At 44.5% G+C, this 11,485-nt stretch overlaps 2 protein-coding genes across 2 annotated transcripts in view; both read right to left on the bottom strand.

Annotated features, from left to right (window-relative positions):
- Positions 1-250: 250 nt before the first annotated feature.
- LOC112554496 lies at positions 251-4,215 on the bottom strand. Its single transcript, XM_025222279.1, has 6 exons — positions 4,081-4,215; positions 3,599-3,658; positions 2,818-3,099; positions 2,392-2,589; positions 2,184-2,258; positions 251-1,720 (listed from the first exon to the last, which is right to left on the bottom strand). The coding sequence occupies exons 1-6, from the start codon at positions 4,213-4,215 to the stop codon at positions 1,637-1,639; spliced, it is 834 nt and encodes a 277-aa protein (XP_025078064.1). The 3' UTR covers positions 251-1,636.
- Positions 4,216-4,451: 236 nt separating this feature from the next.
- The window catches only part of LOC112554495 (centlein-like), a 55,588-nt gene continuing 48,554 nt past the window's right edge, over positions 4,452-11,485 (bottom strand). Inside the window, exons 29-30 of the mRNA XM_025222278.1 lie at positions 4,905-5,036; positions 4,452-4,550 (exon numbers count right to left, since the gene is read on the bottom strand). Coding sequence (XP_025078063.1) covers positions 4,461-4,550; positions 4,905-5,036 — 222 coding nt within the window. The 3' untranslated portion in view covers positions 4,452-4,460. The remainder of the gene's footprint in view (positions 4,551-4,904; positions 5,037-11,485) is intronic.

Here is an 11,485-nt window from a genome sequence, read left to right as displayed (position 1 = left end):
TACACATTGTGAGCATTAAGCGATTTTTTGTCTGCTGTTGGACATTACAGAATTGTGTATCAAAGACTTCAGACACGTTTCTCTGTAGGTAAGTTACTTGCAATTAAAATGTACTCGCTCTCTCCTTTCTTTCTCGTTGGGTTCCTCACTTCCTGTAGTTTTCGAGTACTCTGTTTTGTAAAACAGTCTTTGTAAAACAGCGAAATTCATTTCCTCGCTTCCTACCCTTCACACACGAGTGCATTTACACTTCAAGATGAAAATATTTTATTGCAATAAACCACAGTAAAAACTTCATCCTTAATCAGCAGCTATTGTTTTTTCGTGTACATGTTTACCTAACCAGATTAAAAGATGTACGTGATGATCAGCAGTAATTCTGCGGTTTCATAACCCAGGTGAAGCATGACATGACACGATCTAGGACCACCCGACGTAAGAGGGGTGGGGTGGAATGTCATGTGCCTCCTCACTCCATTTTGTGTGTCGCTCGAGTTCCTCCTCTTTCGGCCTTCCCTAAGGGCCTTTCTTATCCGGACAAATATGGACACACATTTTGTGAATATTTCTTCTTATCACTATTATTAACTAACCAGTCACGTAAAACCTTTGCACAAACGTTCGTCTATATTTGTCCGGTTCAGAAGAGGTTCAGTAATCACTACTTCCCGCCCTCTCGTGCCAACAATTTTCAGGGTGAAAACAGCTTGTGAACGTCCTTCAAACAAACTTTTCGTCGGCACTTTAACCTGTAATTAGGATTCTGTGCTTAAAACTTCAAAGAATAAATGTGAACCGTAAATAGTACTCAGTGTACATGTACCATCCAAAACAATAAATAAAATCACTACTGCTCATACCTAATGGAATGTAAGGAAGAAATGGAAGCAAAATATAAAAAAAATCATTTCATGATTCTAACTGCAGTGTAAAAAATATCACACACTCAGAAAGCAAAATTCGTAACTCTCATTTACACTTTCTATGCTAAACCAAAAGTACAAATTCCATTCTCACCGATTTCATTGAAAGCCTTGTCAAGAACGGAGACAAGCATTAAAATGCAACTAAGATTGTTCAAAACACAGCAACGGAACTACCCGAGTCACTACAAGAGCCAAGAGACCTGTTGAAATGGTGTTCAGCTATGTCTTCGTGAGACAAGGGCTCCATGGTCTGGTAGTGGTACAGATGACCGACATTACGTACTGCATTACGTATGACACAAACAGGGTCAGCTTCGAGGTGAGTTCTGTCAACGACACTTTGTGTGTAGAAACCCCTTAAAGGGAGACAACGTATTGTGGGAAAATCCTTCTCGTTCCGACCTTCTCATGATGGGGACTGCGTACAATTAACGAAATTCTCACTTGCACACTCATCCTCTTTCTCTCTCTCGTGTAGTCGCGCAGGATGGAGGGAGAGGGGAAGATCGTATGTCCAGACTCTGAAAAATGTCTCAGAAGGGATCGCATTCATGAATCTCGTCTCCAGCTGCCAATGAAATAACGGCGAAATGTACACAGCGGCATCATCTTATCCTGCCTGCTGGTGGTCGTCCCCATCAACAAGGAGAACAAGACGTGTGTCGCTGGTCACGTGATGAAGGCGGCCAGCTGTTCACCGGCGAAGAAGGTCAGGAGGTCACGCGCACCATAAGGTCCGCTCTTTCGTCGACCTTTTGGAGCATTAGACTGATCAACGGCTGGACGAAGTCCTCCTGTCACAGCACAAAGACTGTTACACTAACATCAAGGGAGATAACTGACGACCGCTACCCTCTTGACACCATCTCCACTATCCTCCCATGACTGTACAGACATGACCAACCCCAGAGCGCCACGCCTGACAGACGTAAGCACCCGTGGATGCCCTTTACCGGTAGGTATTGAGATACCACTCTCTCCCCTCCTGTACTCAGCTGACTGTGCTTATAAACATTTACAATAGCAAATATTAGTTGTTTAGTTGATATAAAATAAACTTAATTTTGTAGTGGTAAATATTTGCTTTCTGCATTCAGTTAATTTATTTATTGTATACGTTTGTCGCACCAAATGCAAAGAGAAATGAACAGGTTTGAAAATGCTTGAGACGAGAAACTTTAGAGGCACAGACCACAGTTTTTTCACCCGGAAATCAAAACCAGAAACGATCCAGTGGTGACAAGGAGGATAACTCACCTTGCTGGTGATCATTTTGTCGCAGCGTCTCATCCATTTTCTGTCCTTCTTTTCCTCTACCGCTGGATTGACCACCTGTCGCCAACATGGCTACCCGTTAATTAGAGCATCAGACTTACAACGACTTCTTAGCGTGTGCCAATTAAGAGAACAATGTTATTAAGTTTAAAATCATAAAGGAAGTGTAACTTCACACACACAGAGATACCTCAGTCTCGTGGTCGCCGTCAGCGCTCATGATGTCGTCGAGGTCCGACTGGCTGATGTTGAGGATGTCGCGGGCAGTCTCGCGAGCCCGTTTAAGGGACACGTCGCTGTCCATAGCCTGCTCCTCCCGGGCTAGAGTTATCTCCCGCAGCTGCACTCTTGCCTGCTTTACTCGCTCCAGCAGCTCTCGCGCCAACAGCTGCAGACAACAAGGTTAGCTGCTCACAGCCTGCTCTAGCTGATGCTCTCCTACACAATATTTCTCGCTCACCCTCACACACTATTGATATCACTCACCCTCACAAACTGCTGATATCACTCACCCTCACAAACTGCTGATATCACTCACCCTCACAAACTGCTGATATCACTCACCCTCACAAACTACTGATATCACTCACCCTCACAAACTGCTGATATCACTCACCCTCACAAACTGCTGGTATCGACTCAGCGTCTTGTGCGCAGCGGCCACCTGCGCCTGTGCTGTGTCGACAGCTGCTTCACTATGACTGGCCAGCCGCTGCAGCTGTTGCTGATTCAACCCCTCCAGCTGTGCCAGGGCCGTCTCGAGGGCTGAACACCGCTCCCGACATGCACTGAGCTCCTTCGCCTTCTTCTCCAGACTGAGCGATGCCTGCAGGAACTTGTCTTCGTAATCGCGTTTCTCTCTGGTGATGACGCGGATACGCTTCTTGGTGGAATCCAGCTGCAGGTTAAGGGCAACAACGAGCGATAACATTGTCAACAATGATAAACATCAAGAGCTTCTTCAGACTTTCACGACTGGCATTCTGTTAATTACCAGGATATTTGATCATAAATTCGTTTGCTCCATAGCGTTAGACGCTTTTTCTCAAATAAAATTGTTTAAATTACTTCTTGTCAATTTTTAACATTTCTTACTAGGTGTTTTTTTTAATTTTTTTACAGCCCTCGTGAAATCTCATTAACTCTGTACACATTTTCCTTTCAGCTTCTTGTTTTGATAATAAACATTAATTTATTTAATCTAGTGTTTCTTAAGTATAGATGAAGATATCTATATAAGAAATAAACAGTTTAAAGTTTAAACAGATTATGACGACAATTCAAAAGCTGACAGAGATGAAAAAAAAAATCGACAACCGGTTCGAGTGAAACAATGGTTGCGAACTAGCGTACTACCACAAATACCTGATATAACTGATTTTATCGAGTCATTTTACCTGTATTCGCATCTTCTCTGTGCTTTCGTTAGTTAATTTCAACTTGGTCTGCAGCTCTTCCTGAAATTATATCAACCATACATTAAATTATTCATTGTCTACTTTAGCCAACATGTCTTTGCACTGATAAAAACATTCAATGACAAGCAAAAACCATGTGGTAGGATAAATGTACTGCACAGAAGTGTCGTGCAAAGTTTCATTACTGAACGGGGTCGTCGGTGCACTGGGAAGTAAACGTCAAGTCACGTGATCTGTCAGGGCCCTTATCGCTCTCTGACACAAGACCCTGCCAGCCTTCGTGGCTTGGTGTACTAGCTATCCTCACGAAGTTTAAAAGTCTGTCCTTCTTCCAACACATCCATTTCATATGATCATCGACCCAATTTGGTCGATCATGAGGCGAACTGTGAACAGTCGCTACTTGTAGTGTCTCCGAGACGTGGAGGCTGAGCCACGCCTTCCCCTGGAGCTCCACTCACCATGGCGTCGTCGTGAGCCTTGCCGTTGTCCTGGAAGGCCTTCAGTTTGATGCGCTGACTCTCCACCAGGCTGCGCTTCTGATTGTTGTCTCGCTCCAGGTGGTTCACCCTGCAATACAGCCAGCATGAGTGCATTTGCACAAGACTTTTGCTATTATTTCAGTGATATACATCAGGTATTACTGCGCCTGCGTAAGTCACTTACATTTTAAGCGCTAAAATGCATTCTGCGAGTCTCTCTGATTAAATTATTTGACTGATATATATATAATATCCCACTTTAGATTACTAAACTGTGTATCAATCAGTTATAATGTCAAACCCGACCACCTCTGGTCTGCAACACAAAATAATGAGCCGCAAGGAGCTGACCTGTCCTGTCAGGCGCGTATCTGATCCTGCAGTGAGTCCACCTCAGTCTTGAGAGAGCGGATGGTGGCGGCTTGCCGGGCTACTTCACTGTTGGCCATCTAATAAACAAGCACGCACACAAGCGCGTACACATAAACAAGCGATATTTGTTATACTACATTTTCCAAGACCTTTCTCTACAAACAAACAAGCTCTATTATACTTATTCCCCACCCTGTTCTATTTTAAAGTTGCACGTGCTTCATGAAACACCACCAGTGGTTTATGACAAGAACTCAAATAAACTCTACTCAACCCCTTCCCCACCTTACAATATATTTTACGTGTTCATTTCTCTTTTTGTGCAATTTTATAAAGTTTTCTTTCTTCATCGATCAAAGAAAAAAGAGTTCTACATAACAGTTTATTATTTAGTGGCAAAAATTAGAAAAAATACCAAAAAAAGTGATTACTTTCAGTTTTGCCTCCAATAGTCTCTTGTCACAGTCCTGCTGCTTGTCTGGAACATCTGCCAATTCCTCCTTCAGCTGTTGTTCAGTAGATTGTTTTTCTTTCTGCACTCGCTCGAGATCCCCAGACAGGCGCTTACCGAGGCGGAAAAAAATTAAAGAAACAAAGGATGTTGCATTTGATGCCATATGAGTGTTGCAAGGTTTGCTGTTTCTTCGACTGTAAACACAACCAAGCAATGAGAAAGGGGATACAGCTTATTTATCCACGAGACGCCAAACAAGGATGTGACACATATCACAACACATACTTATTTACTGAGAACTGATGTGACATATATCACAACACATACTTATGTTTACTGACAACTGATGCAGAAATGTACGGTGAAGCCCTTTACAGCCTGCATCATCGTGCACACCAAAGAGGCTGAAAAACCGCAAGGACATCAGAAATTTACACAGATCCGCTTAGGTTGTCAAAGATGCAATTATTATTAGGCTCATCCAGGACACATGCAGTGACATCACGAGCTTTGCTCTTCTGCTTCTGAGTTCTGACATCTGTGCCTTCAGATTCTCTTGCTGAGGGATCCCGCAAAGCTGTCCGTGCGGCGGATGTCGTTTCCTGCCCTCACATCCCTCCCAGAAATTATAATATGGAAGGTCAAACCCACGCCCCTACAACACAACCACACACTTTTGATCAGAGTTTTTTGGGTTACGCAAGTTCTACAAAATGTGTTTTGGAGTCTGTTCCTAGTGGCCATAGTCGAACTGCGTGGAGCCCATACAGAGAGTGTGAAGAAGACCATTCAGACCCCAGAGCCCCGTACGAAAGAAATGAACGAGGTCGGTCCTCCGTGTGTCTATGGTGATACTGGGCAGAGTACTCAAGAATGGTGATGGTTTATTCATGTTTTGTAACATAGTATAGTATACCGAGCCAGTCAAGTCCATTAAAAAACTGCACTCTACCTGCATATTTTTTTTTTAAATAATACTGGAGGCTTGACACATTTGCCGCAGCCATCTAAAAACATAACAAATCTTTTGCCCTTTGCCAATGTTTGCGGTCTCTGGCAAGCCATGTTACAGAGAAGCCATATAATAAAAGATCAGTCTTTTTGGCTTTAATATCGAAATCCCACCGCCATCCACTAATGGCATGTCTCTAATGCACAACTTCCCTTTTTTTGATGGAAGCGCCTTCTGGCAACATGCTCTCCACTCATATTACCACTGCACACAAAATTAACCCAAACTAAGACGACATAAGTTGTTTTTCATCCAATGTCAATTAATACCGCTAACCATAAAGACTTCAAAAGCACACACATCGAAGAAGACAAAAACAACAACAAGGAAGGAAGCAAGAACACAGACACCTTTACGATCATCCGCAATCAGAAACCTGCTTTGAACGCAGCAATGGACAAAGTAAATGTGGATAATGTTGCTGTAAAACAAATGTTGGACAATGTTCTACATTATATATCCTAGAATTTTGTTATTACTTTTTCTATTATAGCTTGTCTGTGGCACCTGATAGTGCTTTTCCTTTATGTGTCCTGCTGCTTAGCTCTGTGAACAGCAGCACTACACCAACACAGTTATAGAAACAAGTCATCAAGTACAAATAATTCTTTGGAAAGGCAAGGCTTCAAAAGTCCAATAAGAAAATGGGAGAAAACTTCTACAGCCTCGACAAACAACAAAATAAATCTACTCTTTAAACTACAGCGCCGATCGCGAGTAACTGAGTTATGGGCAGTATACTACTACTAGTGTGTGCATTCAGCAACATCACAACAATGTTCCCTACACTTGCGCTGTCAACAGCTGAGATTTGTTGTCTCGTTTATCAGACATGCTTTTGGTCAGCCATGCTCTGGAATAAATCGCAGGCGACTGGCTGCACACTAACTTTACTTACGCCTGGACGACGTCCAAACAAGTAACTACAGCGGGTTTTTTTTAAGCAAATTTCTCAAAAACGTTTATTTTTTATTTATTTATTGTAATATTTGAGCTCGAGCATTAATCAGTGCTACGAATGGGGTCTTTAAAGCACGAGAGGCTTTTGTATTCAGTACATCTTTAACACAAACCCAAGAACCTAAGAGTTCGGGTATGTAACTGTTGCCACAAGTGATACAATTTACTCCAATGCTTCAAAAGCGTGTTAGTACATTGTACAGGTCTAGCCGGGAGTCCGGAGGGGAATCTAGGAGGTAGATGCACATCGGCGCCAAAAATTGTGCTCGGCGGTGATTGGTTTGAGAACTAAGATGGCCGCTCCTAGCTGTGCGACGTCTGCAGCTCTCACTTCGGATTCAAATTTATTTCAATTTTTCATCGCTTTCGTCTCACCTGTGTATGTGTTAGTTGTCAAGTTATAGACTTAGTGTGCGTCTGTCTAGTGATGATGATTTTACGTTCATTGTGTTAGGCATGCGTTTATCATTTTGGATGGCTGGCCGGTTACCACTAGCCGACATTATTAAATGCGTCAGCTTATTCATGCTGGTCCACGGCTTCTCTACTCCCGCGAGCTCTTGCTCCGTCTTCGTTCATCTCCCTCTGTTACCCGGAGTTTCGGGCGCTGCAAGTCGACATCGGACGGCTCCCTCCACTTCGCAGATCAAGAAGGAGAGGACGCAGAGGCGGTGTGAAGCGGAGACTCAAGAAGTTTCGTCTGGACGATCGACGCAGATCTCCACCTCTTCCTTCTATCCTGCTCTCCAATGTCCAGTCGATTCGTGGCAAGGATTGATGAGCTTGAGTGTGGATACACAACTTTCGATTGCACAGGGATACTTTGTTTGGCGTTTACGAAACATGGCTACATGACGGTGACGCTGATCTAGACATCGCCGGCTTCTCTGGCCCGTTTAGATCTGATAGATCTGCTGCAGTTACTGGCAAGGCGCGTGGCGGCGGAGTGTGTTTCTATGTCAACAACAGGTACTGTAAAAACGTTATTCTTCGTGAAAAGATGTGTACTTGTGACCTTGAACTTCTCACAATTTCGCTTCGCCCATTTTACCTCCCGAGAGAGTTCCCCCAGCTGTTTTTCACGCTTGTGTATATTCATCCCAGGGCGAATGTTTCCAATGCATTACAGTGCATTGCAGATGTGACTCACAATCTCGACTCGCTTTGCCCTGATGCTCCAAAATTTATTTTGGGAGATTTTAACCACTGTGATCTGACATCAGTTCTCCCTAACTACGACCAGTATGTGACATGTCATACTACACTGAGTCAGACAACACTCGACCTTGTGTACGGATCTGTACCACATGCGTACAGATCTCTACCCCTGCCCAGTCTGGGTGCGTCCTATCATCTCAGTGTACAACTGATACCCGTTTATAAACCTGTGATCAGGCGGGTACGCCGAACAGTTCATTCCACTAAATGCTGGGCTGCCGACAATGTTGCACACTTACAGGACTGTTTTCAGTGTACTAACTGGGATGTCTTTTTAGAAGCATGTCCTACTCTGAACGACTTAGTGGACACCTGTAATTCTTCATGCTCCAGTGCATCTGTCCTTGATGGCCCCTTCACCACTGTGTTGGTGAATGATGACAACCCTGTGCCTATTGACATCTCATTAATTTCTTGTGACACCAGTGTTCCTGCTGTTCCTCCGCCCTCCTCCCCTACTCCGGCATTCCCTTTCCAGTTTACAGACCTGTCCCCTCACTGTACGTCTATTGTGAATGAAGATGGGTCTAGTGTTGACCCCCTTACATCAGAAACGCTCGATATTACAAGTTCGTCTGAGAGTCAGATAGTCAGACTCAATTGTTATGTGGCCTTCTCAACGCCCAGTCGGTCGTCAGGAAGGCTGTGACATTCACGATATGATATTGACAAGTCACTGGATTTGCTGTTGCTCCACTGAGACGTGGGCTTAGGGAGGCTGGAGATGAATTTGTTATTAGGCAAATCACTCCTGTGGGATATTCGTCATTCACAATCCCAGGTCTGGAATAGATGTGGTGGTGGATTGCTGCTGTATACAAGAAATCCGTGCTTCTGAGGCCGTTGGTGTCAGAAACGTTCAAGACTTTTGAGTCACTCAGTTTTGCCCTCACTCGTGGTTCACTGACGTTTCATGTCTTGCTTCTATATCGCCCTCCTTACTCTAGAAATAACAAAGTGACTAATTCAGCGTTCTGTGAAGAGTTTATTTCCCCCCCCCCCTGGTCTCCAACCTAGCTGCTGCCAACAAATACTTGTTAATTCTTGGAGATGTGAATCTTCATTTTGATGTGCCATCTGACCCTGATACGAAGAGACTTTGTCAGCTGTTGGATTCCCTTGATCTTGTTCAACATGTCAACTCCCCTACCCACTGTAAGGTCACACCTTGGACTGGTTATTGCGAGACCCGCCATCACACACTGTTAGGTCTATTGTTGTGGAAGTCTTGCAACTTTCGGATCATTTTCTTGTGTGTTTTACTACCGCATGTCAAGGCCTGGCTACCGAGAAAGACTGTGTACACTAGAAATGTGCGGGGCATGGATTCTGATTCTTTTCGTACTGAACTTCAGCGTTCTGCTCTCCTGGTCTCCCCTCCTGACAATGTGGATGAGCTTGTGGCTCTGTACAACAGCACCCTGACTGCTCTTCTTGACAAGTTTGCGCCTGTGAAAAAAGAGGTGCATTACTGAGCGTCCTGATACCGCGTGTTTACTCCAGAGGTACGCCGAGCCAAGAAGGTCAGGCGTCAGGCGGAGCGCAGATGCGCAAGAGTAGACTGGAGGTGGAATCGTCAGATTTATCGCCATACAAGGAGCCATGTTCAGCCATCATTGTCAAAGCTACGTCGCGGTATGTTATGAATATTCTAAGCTCTGCAGTTTCTGATTCTCGCAAGATGTTCGCAGTTGTGAATGGTCTCCTGGGTAAAGATGTGACTCAGCCTGTTCTTCCAGAGATGGATGATCAGATCGCTGCCAGTACACTAAGTGCTTACTTTGAAGACAAGATAAAGACCATCATGGACAGCTTCAGTGACTCGGTTGCTACTGTGTGGAGCAAACCAGTGACTTGTTTGTGGCATGCCCCTCTCTAACTTTCAACCAGTGACAGAGGATGAACTATTGAAATTAGTTCGGCGTTGTCGCCCAACCACGTCTGTGGATGATCCTATCCCCACTAGTGTTCTTCTCCAGCACCTTGACATTCTACTTCCTGTACTAGTTCGCATAGTCAATGCTAGCCTTTTCTCTGCCTCTGTACCCAGACAATTTAAAACAGCTGTGATCAAGCCTATCTTAAAGAAGCACAACTTGGACCCTAGCTTGTGTAAAAACATATAGACCTGTTTCGAATTTGCCTTTTGTTTCGAAACTTGTGGAGCGTGTCGTTGCTCAGCAGTTGACATTCCACCTGGACCGCTACAGCTTATTGATAAATTCCAGTGGCGTATAGACCCAAGCACAGCTGTGAGACAGCCCTTCTGCGTCTTATGAACGATCTTCTGTGTAGTGCGGATGCAGGGAAAGTGACTCTTGTGGTCCTCCTTGATCTGAGTGCGGCCTTCGATGTCATTGATCACTCCACTCTACTGACTCGTCTCCAAATGGAGGTGGGCATTGGTGGTTCCGCCTTGCAGTGGTTCCATTCCTACCTCAGTGATCGCACACAAAGGGTGATGGTCAATCAAGCTTCTTCAGTGACAGTTCCACTGCTGTGCGGTGTCCCGCAGGGCTCTGTTTTGGGCCGGTTCTATTTTCTATTTACACATCTCAGCTTGGTCCTCTCATTGAGAAGCATAATGTGAACCGTAAGATGTTTGCAGATGACACTGAACTCTTTTTTCATTTAGTACTGACAGTGAGTCGGTGCGTGAGGCAGTTTGTGCTGTAGAAGATTGTTGCTTAGAGGTCAAGTCATGGATGCTGAGGAATAAACTCAAGCTTAATGATGAGAAGACAGAGGCGATGCTATGTGGTTCCAAGCTTAGCCTTAGTAAAGTCTCTCTAGACTCCATCCAAGTGGGTCAAGCTAGAATTCCTCTCTCCAGCTCCGTACGGAACCTTGGACTCTATGTTGACAATCTTCTAACTATGTCTGATCATGTCAGTTCTGTAGTCAAGGCATGTTATTTCCATATCCGCACTCTTGGACGACTCCGACCCAGTCTTAATAAGAAGACTGCAAATGCAGTTGCTGTGTCCCTCATCGGTTCTACATTAGACTATGCCAACAGCTGCCTGTGGGGGATTTCAAAGAGCGAGTTGTCGAGGCTACAGCGAGTGCAAAATACGGCTGCGAGGATAGTGGCAGGAAAGAAAACAACTGACCATATTACTCCTGTACTTCGTGACCTACATTGGCTTCCTGTGGAGAAGCGAATTGAGCATAAATTGTTAACCTTAACTTATGGCTGTCTTCACGACCTTGCGCCTGCCTATCTGCAAGAACTCATTGCTGTTACCAACCCCAGCGGAACCTTCGTTCAGCAGCACACTTCAGACTTGAACGACCGAGTGTTCAGTCAGGGAATGCTAATAAGAAGACTGCGGGTTTCAGATCCTTCTCCAATGTAGCCCCGCTTT

Source organism: Pomacea canaliculata, linkage group LG13, assembly GCF_003073045.1.
Source record: "Pomacea canaliculata isolate SZHN2017 linkage group LG13, ASM307304v1, whole genome shotgun sequence".
Lineage (NCBI taxonomy): Eukaryota > Metazoa > Mollusca > Gastropoda > Architaenioglossa > Ampullariidae > Pomacea > Pomacea canaliculata.
The sequence above is the reverse complement of the archived record's forward strand: the minus strand, read 5'-3'. Positions and strand labels throughout refer to the sequence as shown.